The sequence below is a fragment of the Schistocerca americana genome, chromosome 4 (assembly GCF_021461395.2).
Source record: "Schistocerca americana isolate TAMUIC-IGC-003095 chromosome 4, iqSchAmer2.1, whole genome shotgun sequence".
Classification (NCBI taxonomy): domain Eukaryota; kingdom Metazoa; phylum Arthropoda; class Insecta; order Orthoptera; family Acrididae; genus Schistocerca; species Schistocerca americana.
The window spans coordinates 292,534,336-292,553,889 of NC_060122.1; the positions used below are offsets into that span (position 1 = coordinate 292,534,336).

The 19,554-nt window shown below is 38.9% G+C and overlaps 1 protein-coding gene across 6 annotated transcripts in view; it reads left to right on the plus strand.

Annotated features, from left to right (window-relative positions):
- LOC124613949 (myosin heavy chain 95F) overlaps positions 1–19,554 on the plus strand; it is a 400,236-nt gene that overhangs the window by 335,375 nt on the left and 45,307 nt on the right. For all 6 annotated transcript variants that reach the window (XM_047142716.1, XM_047142717.1, XM_047142712.1 and 3 more), the window contains 3 exons: positions 3,101–3,225; positions 4,955–5,071; positions 13,732–13,952. In XM_047142716.1, the coding sequence (XP_046998672.1) occupies positions 3,101–3,225; positions 4,955–5,071; positions 13,732–13,952 (463 nt within the window). The remainder of the gene's footprint in view (positions 1–3,100; positions 3,226–4,954; positions 5,072–13,731; positions 13,953–19,554) is intronic.

The window sequence follows — 19,554 nt, forward strand, 5'->3', positions numbered from 1 at the left end:
TAAACATCCTTAATGACCAAATGTTGTGCTTTCTTCTGAATCTTCAAAATGAGTCTTCTAAGATGGCAACATCTCTATTCACAGAGATGCAAGCATATGTTCATGGTTTGATGCACACTCAGGCAGCCTACTGCACCTCAACTAGCTTGCTAAATCATGGGTCTTAATCTCATAGAAAACGTGTAGGAGCTATTTGGTCAAGTGAGTGGAACGGAGTTCTCAGCACTCTGCAGTCTGGTAACTCCATATAAGATCCAACCATCAGTGAATGGCTTTGGGTGGGTATGGCATACCTGAAGAAATCTTCGGACTGAGTGAAGGCCATTACTGCTAGAGGCAGTGTTACACAGTATTAGCTTGATGTCTCCTTAGGATGGCTAATTTTTGGTCCAGTATGCTGACATCGTAAAGCTCTGTATGGAACTTTTTATGCAGCTAAGAACTGAGTCACAATGAATCTAATAAAAACCTTATTCAAGGATTTGTCTGGGAAGGGTTACACACTCTACAGGTATGTGTTAAATGCATGTGCACACTCATACCAATCCATTGTACCTGTCTCTTTAAGAAACTACATCAGTTCCTCTATAAACCACAACATCTAGCTACATCCGCCAATCACCACTGATAAAACAGAAGTTGGAGTATAAAATAAAACAATTAATTGTGTTTAGTATATATTCTTGATTGGTTGCAGTTTGATTTGTCAGTTAGGGGGTTATTTGTCTTCCTACATCTACTGTAGCTTTTCCTTTGTTATGTACAAAAGCTATGCAGAAGTAGAGGAAGTTGAGCTTATTGCTTTTTAATCTGTGGAGTGGTGCCATTGGGCTTCTCTAGCACAGTATGTTAGTAAAAGGATGCTTGAGTATGTGTACTTTATACTCTTACAATACATTTTGCTGTTACTCTTGTTATAATCTGCTTGTAAATGTTTTTTGCTATGAAGAGTATATAATATGGTATTTGATATCCAAAATATAAATTTATTTATTGTAATAATTAAGTTCCTATGATCACTGATATATAGGAGTGGATTAGATGTGGAAGGGAAGGGAAGTCATTATTGCCTTAGCTTGAGAGAGGTGCAGATGACCCATCCTGCATCTGTTCATAACCCTCGTACTGTTTTTTGGCCTCAGTATTGATCAAGACAGTAGAACTAAAATATATATTCATTATACTTTTAGTAGCTGCCCAAAGGACTAACCTGTTCTGTTGCAGTTATTGTTAGTGCCCATTTTTTCTTTCATTTTGAGTAAACATCTGCCAAAGGCTCTAAAATATATACAGTGGGAACTGACAATTTTTTTCCACTTATTAATTCAAAATCCTTGTAATTTGGATTGATATTGTTGTAAGGATATCCATTACGAAGAATGTAATGTAATTGGATAGATTAAAAAAATCTTCTCTGAAGGGGAAGGAAGAGGGGTAAAGGTAGAGGACTGGAGAGGTTTAGAAAAAGGGATAGAGTTTGGAAAAGTTGCCCAGAACCCTGAGTCAAGGGAATTTACCAGATGGAATGAAAAAGAAAGTCTGATTGTTGGAGACAGTGTGTTCTCCTGCTGCCACATGGGGAGTTGTTATTTTTACCATTAGGATGAATGTAATTTTTGATGAGCTTTAAAAATCATTTTAAGCAGTATGAAATACTCATTGCAACTTATCCTTTAAAGAGCACTACAAGCACTAACATTCCCAGCAAGAACTAAAGAACTACCAACATTATTTCATGTTTTCTCCTTCAAGATGCTGTAGATTTAATGTAGGGTGATGTTTGTAGGTTGGTGGCTAGAAACTACAGGGATATTTCATGTCTAATTTTTTGAAAGTTACCCACTTGCCCTCTTGGATTTTGATGAATTTTTGTATATAGAGTACCTCATGTCTCAAACGAACTTTGATCAAGCTTTAATTTCTCCAGTGGAATACTTCTAGAGAGAAAACCACTTGTTTGACACCATACCCTGACCACTTACCAACTTTGAGACCTTACCAACTTTAAGAACTAATATCTCTCTTGGTATTTTTTTAAGCATGGAACTTGGCTAGCTTGTACAACATTTTGCAGTCTATTTTATGGTAGTAACAATTATTATTTCTGTGTGTGCCATAAGTAGATAAATTGTATCACAGTTGGCCTAGTGTAAAGTTGACGATTTTTGTAAAATGGCTAAAAATAGGGTATTTTCAATCCCATTTTACACAAAAGTCTCTTTTAGAAATGTTTTAGAACCACTCTCATTAGAATGAATATGTTTTGAACATCCTAACACTGGCATACAGTGTCAAAAAGAGCACCAACCAGCTAAGTTTCATGTTTGAAAAAAAAAAGTACCAAGAGAGATATTAGGCCTCAAAGTTGGTGAAAGCTCAGTGTCGTACTGTATGTGGTCAGCGTATGGGGTCAAACATACGACTGTATCTCAACAAATATTCCACTGGAAAATCTAAACATAATCAAAGTTCATATGGGATATGTGGTACTCTACATACGAAATTTCAGCAAAATCCAAGTGGATCGAGCAGGCAGCCCTAGACCACTTGACATGGAATGACCCCATCTGCTGCTGTTTGTCATGTCCTATGATTTATACACCAACAATGAAAACTGTTTTCACTACTAACGTTTGAATTAGCTGTACACAGGTAAAGCAGCAGAATATACCTGTGATTTTGTAACTTCTCGAACAGGAACAAACTAAAAGGTTTAACCATCAATTGGTGCTTATGTACAGGTAAAGAGATAAATATTTCAAGTTTCCTTTCTGAGATCTAAAATTTAAGATTTCATTTTTAAATTATTAATGTTTAAGTGCTCTTTCTTATGTACAATCACATACCTTAAACTTAGTTTTAATGTGAAAGATTGTCCTGAAATTGGAACAATGTAGGTAAAAACAAAGGTTATCATATTCCTTCATCAATGAATGTCTGTGCTGAATGTGAATTCTTGTATGTTGTATCTGAAAATGAAATGCAGTTGAACAAAAGCCAGCCATCTAGTAACATAGATTAATGTATTTATAAGCCTTTATCGTACCAGTTTCCTACATAATCGAGATGTCCTGTACTGATTTATTGTCAACTGTTTCAGTGAAATATAAAATATTATATAGAAGACATTGCTTAATTGTAATACAGAAGAATGTTCGAATGTTTTTGGTTAAGAAGAAATATCAACCTAGAATAAAGGGACTCACCAAAATCAACAGGCTAAAGGTAAAACATTTTGATATGTAGACTATCATAGATTTATACAGTCTTTCAGATCATCTCCTGAACATGTTGCAAAAATATTTGCTGTTTGTTTCTACCATTACAGCTAACATGAATTAGTAGATAAAAATAGCAGCTGAATTGTGTAATAGAAAGACCAGCAGTTTTTGTAAAGCAGCTACCTTCTATATATGAAGTAATTCACATAATTATCATTGTGAGTGGATTACCACTCTTCATAATTGGTTGTTAATATACTTTTCAGAACTAGCATGTGGTGTTTCTCTTTCTGAGGGTTTTTTTTCCAGTAGCAGGTTCAATCCATTCTGAGAAAACGCAGCTAACTCAGAAAAAATTGTTGCCATCTCATTTCCTTTGCTACTGTGTAAAACCTGTCAAGTTTTTCTTTTGCTAACGTATAACAAAATTTGGTAAAAATAAAGGCCCACTGATGATACTGAACTGCAGTGAAACATGTCAGGGTATAGAAGTAAAGGAATAACTGTGTTTTGCTCAAGGCAGAATCCTTTCAAACACAAATTTATGTGTTTTTAATATTGATTAGAGTGACAACACATCTGTGCACTAACCTTTGACACACAAAGAGGGAACAACACTTGACAGCCTCATCTGACATGTCAACACTCATTACATTGCAGTAAAATTCTTCCTATGGGTATCCCATCAAATTCAGCACTTGACTGATTAGCATTTTGTTAGCATCTGAAACTGACAAACCTCTAACTGACTCCTCATCAGTCCTATAATGTCTTAGTTAATAGAATTTTTACCCAATATTATTAATACTGGGTCTTCTTCTTACAGAAAGAATCTTCAAAGCTACATCTGTATCCTAGCCTGAATTGGAAGTACATACTCCCATCAAATTAATAACCTTCTGTTGCATCATCTGTGGAAATGGGCCAAAATATGCATTTCCATTAGTATTTAATGTCACTGATGAGTTTATGAGAACGAGATATAGGATCCATTCACTTTTCAACAATATAAATTTGTTGTTTTCACTCCATTGCAATCCAAGTTTAGGATTTACAGGTTTTGGGCCAGGACAGTAATAGGAAGCCTGAATGTTCTATGCTTTTACTATTGTTTAATATGGTTTTTGTTAATTTAGCCTTCCATTAAATTAAAATAAAGATCAACAAGAATCAACTCCTCATGAAATGAAAAAATTAATGTATTAAATAATTGTCCATTAAAAATATAATAGCCTAATAAGACATTACCTGTGACTGCACTAGCTGCAGGAGTACGAACATTAGTGTAAGCAATTTTATAACACTACAAGCCTACATTAGCAGCTTCTGCCTGCTAATTCATAACTTCACTCATTACAGTCTTGATGACACTCTTTCTCAATGACATTTCTGAAACATGATTTGTAAATGAATGAATGAATGAGTGCATTCTAGATTAATCAACAGTAACTGAAGAGAATGACTGTATAGCCAATAACATGTGCTTGACCCATTTTTCTGCTGTTAATTTTGTTCCTGATTTCTCATTCTTTGCCTTCTGATGCATAATTCTTAATATCTTCATTTCTGCTCTTTTCTGTTATTATTTCTTCTTTTGCTGAAGAAATGCACTGTTCTTAATCATCACTTATCCGGTTAAGATTTCTACAAGTTCTTGTTTGCTATTTAATTTTTGCAATGATTTATAAGCTACTGTTTTCAACATGATATAAGCTGTTTCTGTCTCTTTTCAGGACAATCTTAGTAGGATGGAGAAAATTATTCCTCAGCTCAAAAAGGACAAAGAATCCAGTGCAGCAGAAGTAAAAAAACTCCACAGTGATATTGAGACAGCATTGAAAAAAATTAAGGTTGGTAGTATTTACAGGTGTATCAGTTGTGAAACATTCTGGTATTTGTCATTTATTGAGGCATGAAATATTTAATGTGGTCTCTGTCTCTCTGTGGGTATGAAGCGCCAATAGCAAGTAATTTTGTTGTGTAAGTCAGTGGGCAGGGGGGTGGGGATTGACACTAAATTACATCTTGCTGGTGTTTGTTAACAGCTGTATTTTGTGTTTTAAATGTAATCAGTGGACTGATTAGTTTGCAGACTGGGTTTGTTATGCTGCTGTTGATGAAGACAAATAAACACTACACAGTACACATAAAATTGCATATTAGGTTCTTTTAAATCATAAGGATGAATACAAATGAGACCAGTTAGACAAGTAGAAACCAAGAATACTAAGAAATAAGAAAAAAGAATGAAACCCAGCACACAAAGAAGGATCTACAATAGATTGGTGCAAGAATTGAAAAAGAGGCTGCATTGATGAAATCCAGATCAAGTGTACCAAACATTTTGTCCCTAAAACAAAGGAATAGTTTTCAGTTCAACTGTGAATGTCTGAATAAATTCGATATAGGGAACATCTAGAGGCAAGTCCATGTTATGGATGTATTGAACCTAGGTGAGCCTATAATTGATCCAAATGACTGTAGGTCAATATCTTTGCTGAGCTTCTGTACATAGTGATTGGATGATTGATTCTGAAGCAGTAATCAGTAGAAATAGAATCCCTCCTCATATAAAAAAAAAAAAAATTCAGCCACAGAACTCACAAATCCAAATCCTCAATCTAATGCAGCACTGGCCCTGTGAGAATGCCTAGAAAAGAACCTTACTGAAGCTATGTTTGTACATCTGACTGCAGCTTAGGACACAATAAAGCAAACAGCTTTCATGAAGAAATCATACCACTCCATAAAAGCCTACAAAAAGACCAAAGGGTCAACAAAGTCACTGGAAACACCAAAAATATGTACTCTCACAGAATAGTGTGCTTTCACCTAACCTCTTTAATGTGTTTACAAATAGCTGACAAGTGTGGGTGCTATTCGGAAGTTTTCTTATGCTGACAATCTGATGTTTTCAGTACAAGAATATACACTGATCAGCCACAACATTATGACCACCTACCTAACAGCCAGTATGTACACCTTTGGCCAGATAACAATGGTGACTCGTCATGGTATGGAAGCAATGAGGCCTTGGTAGGGTGCTGGAGGGAGTTAGCACCACATCTGCATGCACAAGTCACCTATTTCCATTAAATTCTGGGAAGGGGGCGATGGGTTCTGATGCCACATTCAATCACATCCCAGATGTGTTCTACCGGGTTCAGATATGGTGAGTTGAGGGGCCAGTGCATCAATTGGAACTCACCACTCTGTTCCTTGAACCACTCCATCACACTCCTGGCCTTGTGTCATGGCATATTATCTTGCTGAAAAATGCCACTGCCATCGGGAAACGTGATCGTCATGAATTGGTGTACATGTTCTGCACCAATCTCCAATACTCCATGGCCATCATGGTGCCTTGCATGAGCTCCACTGTATCCATGGATGACCATATAAGTGTTCCCTAGAGCATAATAGAGCTGCCGCTAGATTGCCTCCATCCCACAGTAAAGGTGTCAAGGAGCTATTCCCCTGGAAGATGACAGATTTGTGCCCTCCCATTGGCATGACCTGTCAGAAGATGCAACGCTCTGCCACTTTGCCAATGTCCAGTACCGATGGTCACGTTCCCATTTCAGTCATAGTTGCCAAGGTCTAGGTGTTAACATTGGCACATACATGGGTCATCAGCTGCAGAGGCTCATCGTTAGGAGTGTTTAGTGCATTGTGTTTTCAAACACACTTGTACTCTGCCCAGCATTAAAGTCTGATGTTAGTTGTGGCACAGTTTGCCGCCGGTCCCTGTCAGCCCAGCCTACGACATCCAACATCACTAATGAGGGGTGGCTGCCCAACCCCATGATGTCTGGACATGGTTTCACCACATGTTGAAGACATCAACCACAGTACTCCTCGAACACCCAACAAGTCATGCAGTTTCTGAAATGTTCATGTCGAGCCTCCAGATCGTAACAATCTGCCTTGGCAAGGCAGTATTCTGCTTTTATCTAGTATAGGTCTGTGCACACAGTATAGATGGAATAACCTTAAACATGACAAGTAGACTTATTACAGAGTATGTAACATCATTTCCACTGTAAATATACAACTTTATGCTGACATTCTCCTCCATAATACCAAAAAGTGCTGCACAGAATGAATAAATCAAGGTGTGAACATATGGATTTAATCCACAACATGGATACCAGCTCCTTTGAGTGGAAATGAAATTTGGAGCTAGCTTCTTGAATATTTATGTTGACCTTATGTATGGGCTGATACTGGCAAAATTAATTCTGTGGAAGACAAGGAGGAGACACCATAAATGGAGACACTGTTGCAAGTCCATGGACTTTGCAGAGGTCACTGAAAAGACTGCACACAGATGTTGTTTGATCCAAGGACAGTCCAAAATAATTCCCATTTTTAAACAATTTTTTCAAAAAAGAAGTTTAGAAATCCTTTTTTTATCAAAGTTATTTAATCTAACACCTTGACTGTCATTATGGACATTTTATAAAAGTCTCTGTGATTGCCTCTTGGTTTGCCTGATAATCTCTGTGAACTTTTTCTTGATATTTTTGAGGTTGGTTGCATTTTATTCTGTTTTGTGTGTTTGAAATTTTAACCATGCATGATGTCTTTCTTCACGAATTTTGTCATATTCTGAGTTCCACCAGACATGTCTTTTATGTGGGTTCAATGGGTCTAAATTTTCTGCTTGTTGCCTGAGAATTTGAACCAGTTCTTCTAAATTATCTGTCAGTTTTATGTTTTGTGTGACTTCACTATATTCATCATTTCTATTTAATTGGTGGGGATCGAAGTTCCTCTTTTGTTTATTGCATTTTGAATTCTTTTTAGTGGTGTGAGCTTAATTTTGATTTTGACAATGTAATGTCTGAACCTGTATCTACCCCTCTTAATATTTTAACATTGTAGATTTCTCTGTGAAAGAATTTGTCCATAAGTACATGATACAGCTGCCATTTTCCTTTTCTCCAATTAGGATGTTTCCAAGTTTTAAGTTTGTTTGGCCTCCTTTTGAAGTATGTGGACTTTGAGTAATTATATCACACAGAATAATCACAAACAAACACAAACATACACACAAAATTCAAGCTTTCGCAACAAACTGTTGCCTCATCAGGAAAGAGGGAAGGAGAGGGAAAGACGAAAGGATGTGGGTTTTAAGGGAGACGGTAAGGAGTCATTCCAATCCCGGGAGCGGAAAGACTTACCTTAGGGGGAAAAAAGGACGGGTATACACTCGCACACACACACATATCCATCCACACATATACAGACACAAGCAGACATATTGGTCTTTAAATATGTCTGCTTGTGTCTGCATATGTGTGGATGGATATGTGTGTGTGTGCGAGTGTATACCCGTCCTTTTCTCCCCCTAAGGTAAGTCTTTCCGCTCCCGGGATTGGAATGACTCCTTACCCTCTCCCGTAAAACCCACATCCTTTCGTCTTTCCCTCTCCTCCCCTCTTTCCTGAGAGGCAACAGTTTGTTGCGAAAGCTTGAATTTTGTGTGTATGTTTGTGTTTGTTTGTGCGTCTATCGACATGCCAGCGCTTTCGTTTGGTAAGTCACATCATCTTTGTTTTTAGTTATATTTTTCCCACATGGAATGTTTCCCTCTATTAATTCATATCTTACATATATATAGTTATAATAGAGGGAAACATTCCACGTAGGAAAAATATATCTAAAAACAAAGATGATGTGACTTACCAAATGAAAGTGCTGGCAGGTCGACAGACACACAAACAAACACAAAAATACACACAAAATTCAAGCTTTCGCAACAAACTGTTGCCTCATCAGGAAAGAGGGAAGGAGAGGGAAAGACGAAAGGATGTGGGTTTTAAGGGAGAGGGTAAGCAGTCATTCCAATCCCGGGAGCGGAAAGACTTACCTTAGGGGGAAAAAAAGGACGGGTATACACTCGCACAACACACATATCCATCCACACATATACAGACACAAGCAGACATATTTAAAGACAAAGAGTTTGGGCAGAGATGTCAGTCGAGGCAGAAGTGCAGAGGCAAAGATGTTGTTGAATGACAGGTGAGGTATGAGTGGCGGCAACTTGAAATTGGCGGAGATTGAGGCCTGATGGATAACGGGAAGAGAGGATATATTGAAGAGCAAGTTCCCATCTCTGGAGTTCGGATAGGTTGGTGTTAGTGGGAAGTATCCAGATAACCCGGACGGTGTAACACTGTGCCAAGATGTGCTGGCCGTGCACCAAGGCATGTTTAGCCACAGGGTGCTCCTCATTACCAACAAACACTGTCTGCCTGTGTCCATTCATGTGAATGGACAGTTTGTTGCTGGTCATTCCCACATAGAATGCATCACAGTGGAGGCAGGTCAGTTGGTAGATCACGTGGGTGCTTTCACATGTGGCTCTGCCTTTGATCGTGTACACCTTCCGGATTACAGGACTGGAGTAGGTGGTGGTGGGAGGGTGCATGGGACAGGTTTTACACCGGGGGCTGTTACAAGGGTAGGAGCCAGAGGGTAGGGGAGGTGGTTTGGGGATTTCATAGGGATGAACTAAGAGGTTACGAAGGTTAGGTGGATGGCGGAAAGACACTCTTGGTGGAGTGGGGAGGATTTCATGAAGGATGGATCTCATTTCAGGGCAGGATTTGAGGAAGTCGTATCCCTGCTGGAGAGCCACATTCAGGATCTGATCCAGTCCCGGAAAGTATCCTGTCACAAGTGGGGCACTTTTGTGGTTCTTCTGTGGGAGGTTCTGGGTTTGAGAGGATGAGGAAGTGGGACTGGTTATTTGCTTCTGTACCAGGTCGGGAGGGTAGTTGCGGGATGCGAAAGCTGTTGTCAGGTTGTTGGTGTAATGCTTCAGGGATTCCGGACTGGAGCAGATTTGTTTGCCACAAGGACCTAGGCTGTAAGGAAGGGACCATTTGATGTGGAATGGGTGGCAGCTGTCGTAATGGAGGTACTGTTGCTTGTTGGTGGGTTTGATGTGGACGGACGTGTGAAGCTGGCCATTGGACAGGTGGAGGTCAACATCAAGGAAAGTGGCATGGGATTTGGAATAGGACCAGGTGAATCTGATGGAACCAAAGGAGTTGAGGTTGGAGAGGAAATTCTGGAGTTCTTCTTCACTGTGAGTCCAGATCATGAAGATGTCATCAATAAATCTGTACCAAACTTTGGGTTGGCAGGCCTGGGTAACCAAGAAGGCATCCTCTAAGCGACCCATGAATAGGTTGGCGTATGAAGGGGCCATCCTGGTACCCATGGCTGTTCGCTTTAATTGTTGGTATGTCTGGTGTTCAAAAGTGAAGAAGTTGTGGGTCAGGATGAAGCTGGCTAAGGTAATGAGGAAAGAGGTTTTAGGCAGGGTGGCAGGTGATCGGCGTGAAAGGAAGTGCTCCATCGCAGCGAGGCCCTGGACGTGCGGGATATTTGTGTATAAGGAAGTGGCATCAATGGTTACAAGGATGGTTTCTGGGGGTAACGGATTGGGTAAGGATTCCAGGCGTTCGAGAAAGTGGTTGGTGTCTTTGATGAAGGATGGGAGACTGCACGTAATGGGTTGAAGGTGTTGATCTACGTAGGCAGAGATATGTTCTGTGGGGGCTTGATAACCAGCTACAATGGGGCGGCCGGGATGATTGGGTTTGTGAATTTTAGGAAGAAGGTAGAAGGTAGGGGTGCGGGGTGTCGGTGGGGTCAGGAGGTTGATGGAGTCAGGTGAAAGGTTTTGTAGGGGGCCTAAGGTTCTGAGGATTCCTTGAAGCTCTGCCTGGACATCAAGAATGGGATTACCTTGGCAAACTTTGTATGTGGTGTTGTCTGAAAGCTCACGCAGTCCCTCAGCCACATACTCCTGACGATCAAGTACCACGGTCGTGGAACCCTTGTCCGCCGGAAGAATGAAGATGGACCGGTCAGCCTTCAGATCACGGATAGCCTGGGCTTCAGCAGTGGTGATGTTGGGAGTAGGATTAAGGTTTTTTAAGAAGGATTGAGAGGCAAGGCTGGAAGTCAGAAATTCCTGGAAGGTTTGGAGAGGGTGATTTTGAGGAAGAGGAGGTGGGTCCCGCTGTGACGGAGGACGTAACTGTTCCAGGCAGGGTTCAATTTGGATAGTGTCTTGGGGAGTTGGATCATTAGGGGTAGGATTAGGATCATTTTTCTTCGTGCCAAAGTGATACTTCCAGCAGAGAGTGCGAGTGTAGGACAGTAAATCTTTGACGAGGGCTGTTTGGTTGAATCTGGGAGTGGGGCTGAAGGCGAGGCCTTTGGATAGGACAGAGGTTTCGGATTGGGAGAGAGGTTTGGAGGAAAGGTTAACTACTGAATTAGGGTGTTGTGGTGCCAGATTGTGTTGATTGGAATTTTGAGGTTTTGGAGGGAGTGGAGCTGGAAGTGGGAGACTGAGTAGATGGGAGAGACTGGGTTTGTGTGCAATGAGAGGTGGTTGAGGTTTGCTGGAAAGGTTGTGAAGGGTGAGTGAGTTGCCTTTCTGGTGGTGGGAAACCAGGAGATTGCATAGTTTTTTGAGGTGAAGGGTGGCATGCTGTTCTAATTTGCGGTTGGCCTGTAGGAGGATGCTCTGAATAGCCGGTGTGGATGTGGGAGAGGAAAGATTGAGGACTTTTATTAAGGATAGGAGTTGACGGGTGTGTTCATTGGCTGAGTTGATGTGTAGGTGAAGGATTAGGTGGGTGAGGGCAATGGATTGTTCAGTTTGGAACTGGTATAGGGACTGATGGAAAGAAGGGTTGCAGCCAGAGATGGGAACTTTAAGTGTGAGGCCTTTGGGGGTTATGCCAAATGTCAGACAAGCCTGAGAAAATAAAATATGTGAGCGTAATCTGGCTAGGGTGAAGGCATGTTTGCGGAGGGAATGTAAATAAAACTTAAGGCAGTGGCAAACCACCTCCGCTAGGACCTTGCCGAGTCGGTGGTGCAGGTCTCCTGGATTGTCCCCTATGCTCCTTGGATTATGGGACCTCATCATCAGCAAATCCCATTGACCTAGAATTGTGAAATTTTGCAGAGAACAAGGTTTCACAGCACAAGTAAAGGAAAAAATCCAAAAATTGTTAATTTGTAATTAAATCACACAAAAGATTTCTTTTTTCATTTGTTATCCAAAGTAAAACTTAAAATCAAAACTTTCTCAGAAATTTTGGAATCCCTGGGACCAATATCTTGCCAGTATCAATGTTGATAACAGGCAAATATTGTCGAGATTCTTGATTCCCAGGATGGATGAGCTGTATGTATACATAATTAAATGTGCATAGAACCTTCAGAGTGCATGTTGTACTCACATCTGCCCAATTTTTTAACTAATAAATAGATTGGTTGATGAGGAAGTTTTGTAGGCCCAGGAGATAGGTGCTAGGTTGCCTGACTGCAGTGCCAGGCTGGTACGAGCTGCCACTACCCAGAAATCATCGTGAGCTGCAACCAACATCCTGACTGAACTAAGATGCAGCGTGTATTGATTAAGAAGCTGATAAGAGCTGATTTCTTGGTACAGAGATAATGTTTAAGGGACGTGAAGGAAAAATGCAGTAAAAGGTCACACAGGGAATGTGACTCACACTGGACTGGTGCTTGAGTCGGGCAGCCAGCAAGTGGCCATAGCTCCTGTCAAACTGGTACTGCAGTTGGGCAGACTGGGTTGTATGGTAGCTCACAGCTCCCATTATTGCCATGAGGTGTCGCTCCAGAAGTGAACAGGTGACATTCAGTCTCCAGAGAACTTTCCTTCCTTGAAGAGTTCCTAAGATGTATGAAAATGGTGATATTCAGTTAGCTAACATTGTTGTCTGAATTTTAATCATAACTTTATTCAGCGGCCCATAAACAAAATTACTGCTATGTGAGACAAGTTGTCTGACTGTAGATACTTAGTGCTATCCACACCAAGCTGGGGACGGTTGTTTTGATTATTTGTAGATGCCTCAGGCTGTGGCCTATGAACTGTGCCCTCCTTTTTGTCAAATTGTACCAGAAATTTCTTCTCTCCATGACACAACTCATTGCCTTTTCGTTAGCTATTGCATCTACCTATCTATCCCCAACCTTATTCAGTAGCACCAAATTTCAAAAGCTTCAGTTTTTTTTGTGCATACTGTTTATTTTCCATGTTCCACTTTCATACAAGGCTACACTCTGGACAAACACTTTCAGAAAAGAAGTAATAACACTTAAATGTACAAGAAATGTAAAAGCTTCTCAATTCCATAAACACTTTTCTTACTAATACCAATCTTCATTTTATGCTCTCTCTAAATCAGTCATCATCAGTCATTTTGCTGCCAATATAGCAAACTCATCCTCAGTTTACCGAATGAATTTCATGGTGAAATGTTTTAAAGGGAATGTGTTGTTCAAAAATTTTAAAAAACTTTGACTAAGCAACTTTCATTTAGAGTAACATGTGAGGGAACGTGTATGCAGGTAAGAACTATTTTTACAACACAAGTAAACTGGTATAACTAAATAGCAAATCACAATTCTATTATTACTTTGAAATATGCTCCTGTTCCAGACTGATGACTCAATCACTACAGCCCAGGTGGACAGTCTACACCTTCAGCTGATGAATCGAATAAATGAGCAAATGAGCCAATTACAGACAAAACTGCAACAGCAAAAGAATGCAGAAGAACAAGAACGATTGCGCAAGATTCAAGAAGAAATGGAGAGAGAAAGAAAGCGCAAGGAGGAAGAAGAAAGAAAGAAAAGAGAAGAGGAGGAAAATAGAAGGAAGTGAGTAACAACATTTCTTAAAGTGAATGCACAAAAAAGTATTACATTTCATGTTAAAGTACCTCCTATAATTAAGGAAAACTCACATAAAGATGAAGGGAATACAAGAGTGAACGAAAAATCTTTGTTTCAGAATATCTCAACAAGCAAAGTTTTTACCTGTTGGTACTGCATGTGATTGTTGTGAGAAAAAATTCTGTGATTATTAGTAAGATTATTGCAGATTATGCAGTTATGTCTAATTTAATACTATTAGAAAGAAGTTGCATAAATATTCAGTCAGATCTTGATAATATTTCAAGGTGGTGCGAAGATTGACAGCTTGCTTTAAATGTTCAAAAATGTAAAATTGTGCACTTCATAAAATGAAAATACATAGTATCCTATGACTAAAATAGCACTGACTCACGTTTGGAATCAGCCAATTCATATAAATGCATGGGTGTAACAATTTGTAGGGATATGAAATGGCTTGATAGGTTCAGTCGTGGGTAAAGCAGGTGGTAGAATTCAGTTTATTGCCAGAATACCGGAGAAGTACAGTCAGTCTACAAAGGAGATTGCTTACAAATCACTCCTGCAACTGGTTCTAGAATATCGCTCAAGTGTATGGGACCCATAAGAAATAGGACTAACAAGGGGTGTTGAATGTATACAGAGAAAGGCAACATGAATGGTCACAGGTTTATTTAGTCTGTGGAAGAGTATCACAGAAATACTGAAGGAACTGAACTGGAAGATCTTGAAGATAGACATAAACTATCTCAAGAAAGTCTATTAATGATGTTTCAAGAATTGGCTTTAAATGATGACTCTAGGAATATCCTACAGTCCCCTAGATATCACGTAAATAGGTATAGTGACGATAAGATTAGAATAATTACTGTACACACAGGGGCATCCAAACAATTATTCTTCATGCGCTCCATATGTGAATGTAACAGGAAGAAACCCTCTGTCATGCACCTCATGGTGGTTTTCAGAGTGTAGATGTAGATGTAGAGAAGTATGTGATGAATTTTGGATTGGTTTGTACTCGTTTTCTATTACTACCCATGTGGCATCAGTTTCCTGTTTTTCGCTCTCTTCTTCTTCTTCTTCTTCTTCTTCTTCTTCCTCCTCCTCTTCGTTCTCCTCCTCCTCCTCCTTCTATGTGCTCTTTTGTTTGCACCTTTCCACCATATTGGCTTTCTGACTATATTGATGTTCCACCAGTGTTTTCTTGAAAAATCACTAAACTTTTGTGTGGTATTAAAACTTGCAAATGTTATTGTATGCTGAATATAGTCCCACACACAGCTGCTAAGAGCTGTGATTTGGCGAAAAGCATATTAAAGAAATATTTGAAATTATGAATCACAAATCTGGCTCTGTGTAATAGATAAAAGCACACAGTCTAATAATTACATGATATGCTGATGTTCTGACAGCTTTGAATAACAATTAGCATGTTAAATAAAACGTGGTCTGAGTTTATTTCTCGCAGATCTTCATACCAACACAAAAACATGGGAATAAAATTGCAAATTGCAACAGCTTTGAGGCACATTTGTTTGTTGTCCACTTGTGATAATAACAATTTGATACTGTTACTTTTATCTGTTGATACAGTTTTTAACCTACCAAAAAACGTTTTGATTTTTGTTGTGTCTATTAACGATGTTTCAAGAATTGGCTTTAAATGATGACTCTAGGAATGTCCTACCGTCCCCTACATATCAAGTACATAGGGACCGTTTTTATCCCCCGAAAACTTACACATTTCTCTTAATGAAAATTTTACAAATTGATTTGTTGTGCAATAAGTATTTTCACTGAGTTTTATTATTCCTTTCGTGCAGGGTAATATACATACATGTGAAATGTGTCAAAGTATAATCATCAAAGTGAAGCAGGTCATGGAAACTGATTTAATACTTTACTGCCATTGAACTAATATAAATTATTTGTAATTGCCCAAGCAAATGTAAAGCAGTAGAATAAACAGAAAAGTCACTTTTTTTAGGAGGTATTGGGAGCTGGTGCTCTTCCATGATGTTATTGGCTGTTGTTTATCTCTCTTGTGAACGTTACTATATCTACATGGTCACATTGATATTTATCATACAATGGTAACTATCCATGAGCTGTTATGGTAGAGCTCTAATTACGATAAAAATTGCTACTTGTCATGTAGCTAACAGTAGTCTTGAATCAAGATAGTCAGATAATTTGTAAGGGGAATAGCTAATGAGATATGTTGTTGATTTTATTCTGAATATATTGGACTCCTAAATTCTTGTTTTATGTTGAAGGGACCTTGTTGAACACCTTTCCACCAGAATACCAAACCTACTCTGAATCATAGGAAAGGAAATAAATACTACAACCAATATTTTTCTCTATTGTGCATTATGGTTATGTAAACCACAATTTAAGTGAAACTGTTTATTATTATTGTTATTATTATCGTTATTTGCTTAAAATAGCATCAAAGCATAAATACACTGGGAAGTAAGTGTGGGAATTCCAAGATCATTGAAGAGGCCTCTAGGAGATGTGTGCTGGGAAACTTGGTGAAAATAAGACAGATATAAGCAAAATACAAGATGATAAAGCAAATTGTGTCCTCATAACAGGACATTGGTTATTCATTAGTTGTGATCACTTTATGGTCAGAGTGACGCATGTTTCCCTGTCTCTTCTCCTTTGTAACAGTAGGCATTTACTCAGATTCTGGTAGTGTTTCTACTGGCTTAATGTTTTACTAAGCTCAAAATAAAACAAATTAGCTTCAAACAATATTATGAAAAGGATAGATCGCTATGTACCATAAGGATGATACCTTCGAGTTGCAGACAGTCTCAAGGAAAGGACTGTTACACAATGAGATTTTGACCAAAGCCCCTTCAGAAAGGAAAACACACACCTTCATTCACACAAGCAGGCACACCTCACACACACATGACCCCTATCTCCGGCTGCTCTGGCCAGAATCCAACTGTGTCCTCTATGAACCATTGAATTGTAGGAAAGGAAATAAAAAAGTTGTATATTTCTCTATTGTGTATTGTGGTTGTGCAAACCACAAATTAAGTGAAACTGTTCTTTTTAGTTATATGCATCAAATACCATCAAAGAGTAAATGCACTGAGAATGAAGTGTTGAAATTCGTAGATCTTTGAAGAAGCCTCTGAGAGAAGTTTGCTGGGAAGCACGCCATGGGGTCATATACCTGTGGAAGACCCAGATGCAAGACCTGCCCGATCCATCCACCCAGCATTTCCTATTCTAGCCATGTCTCGGACTTATCCTACACCATCAGAGGCTGTGCCATGTGTGAAAGAAGCCTACCGTATACCAGCTATGCAGCAATTGTTTGCTTTTTATGTTGGTAAGACTGTCAACTTGCTGCCCACCAGGTTGAATGACAACTGCCAGATGGTAGCCAAGAGCAAAGTGGCACAACATGCAGCCAAACATAACATACTCGATTTTAATGGCTGCTTTGCAACCCAAGCCATTTTGATCCTCCCCTCCATCACCAGATTTTCTGAACTGCCCAGATGGAAGTTACCCTTACAACAGGTTCTCTGTTCCTGAGATCATCCCGGCCACAACTTATGGTAACCTCGTATCCTCACAACCTCCACCCAACAGTTTCCACCCACTCTGTCCTATCACCTCCTCCCAATCCATGTTGTCCCTTCACCTTCATTGTGTGCTGCTGTCTGACAATGCAGTTTTCTCCTCTTATCTGCTCTTCTCCTTTCTGCTCCTTGTCTCCCTCTTCCTCTCCCCTCCGCTACAGCCTCTCAATGCTACATGTGGCAGCCTTGTCTGACCACCATCTAAACCTTACATTTTGCTCCAGGGTACACTGAATTTTCTTCACCTACTCATACCCTGCAGCCCGTCCCCCTTCTCCAAGCTGTTACAAATAACTTCAGTAATATGAATATGATCTTCACAACATCAGGAGATGTGACAAAGCTGCATTCTGGCCAGAGCAGCCAGAGATAGCAGTCATGTGTGCTTCAGGCGTACTTGCTTGTGTGAATGAGTGTGTGTTTTCCTCTCTGAGGAAGGCTTTAACTGAATGTGTAACAGTCTTTTTGTTGGCCTCTCTGCAACTCTGTGTGTCATATTTATGGTAAGTAGCAATCTATCATTTTCGTAATATTGTTGATATTCCAACCTGGATTTTTCATTGTTTAACGTATAAACTTTGTTTATACTTGCTATAACCACTAGATATTCTTTTTGTCTTAAAGATTTCTTGGGGAACATTACCTCTCCTGATGTTGTGAAGATCATATTCATATTACTGAAGTTATTTGTAACAGCTTTTCCAAGACATTCCATGGCAGTATCTAGTGAGCCTGACATCCCCTTCTTTTGAGTAAAAGTTACAAAATGCTTGTTAAAAAGTTTTACAATACTGTACACTTCTGGTGCCAACATATCAGTTACTGTTAAAAGATATCTGCCCGACCTATGATCAACATAACATACATTTTCCTGTCTCTGTTGTACCATTCTCCTCCTTCACTATACCCATGCTGTCTTTATTTTGTTACTGTACTTGGTGGGACTGTATTCTGCTCATAATAAATTTGTGTATATGTGTGGAGTATGTCTAATAATGAGCTCGCTGACAGATACAATTCCTTTTTATCTCACAAGATACCTTTACTCTAATTTCAGATAAAGACAAATTTGTTAATAAATATGCTGTATTTGTTGACATGGCATCATTTTCCTCTATACACCACTCCAATTCGTGCCTTTGAGAGATTTCCTAAAATAGCCAATTTTTGGATTACTGATTACCCTCCTAAATTCAAATTTAGTAAATTTTCTACCATTATCAGTATTATCATTTAATATATGAAACTGCATGTCATGTTCTTACAGGCCATTGACTAGTGGTTTTGATTAGATCTTTTTATAAAGATATTATCAACATCTATTGTCAAGCAACTCACTACCAACAAGCTCCAGTCGGACTTAAAGCTGGAATTGGGAATATCTATAGTTTCAAATAAAAACCAATTACATGATTTGTAATTATTCCTAAAAATTGTACAATAATCTAGACAGGAGGATTAAAAATTCTCTGCTAACAATGAAACAATTGTAATTTTTGTTTTCATTGTGCATCATTTGCTAAAAATGTAGGTGTAACTTTTATGTGATAAATATCAATATAATCCTTTTGATGCTAAGCTAATAGTGTGAGATAAATGGCAACTGTTTATCATAACTGAGGAAGCAACATTTTCTTTAAAAGTACCAGCTTTTCTTTTGGTTTTGTTATACCAACATTACCTTGAAAAATTACACATGATTTGTAGTAGTTTAATGATAGTTAATTATTAATGCAATTTTAAGCTGCTTCTTCCCTTGAGCATGTTTACCTGTATTTGTTACACTTCATTGAAAGTTTATATTAACTGTTTTCTGCACCCATGAGTACTGTATAGGCACAACAGCATGTTGTTTCCAACAGCCACACTTCTCATCATCGAATCCCACTTTGTCATGTCTTTTATTTTATAACTGCTATTCCTCAGTAGAGTGGTACTCTGGAAACATTATGAAAACAATGGTAAAGAAAGGA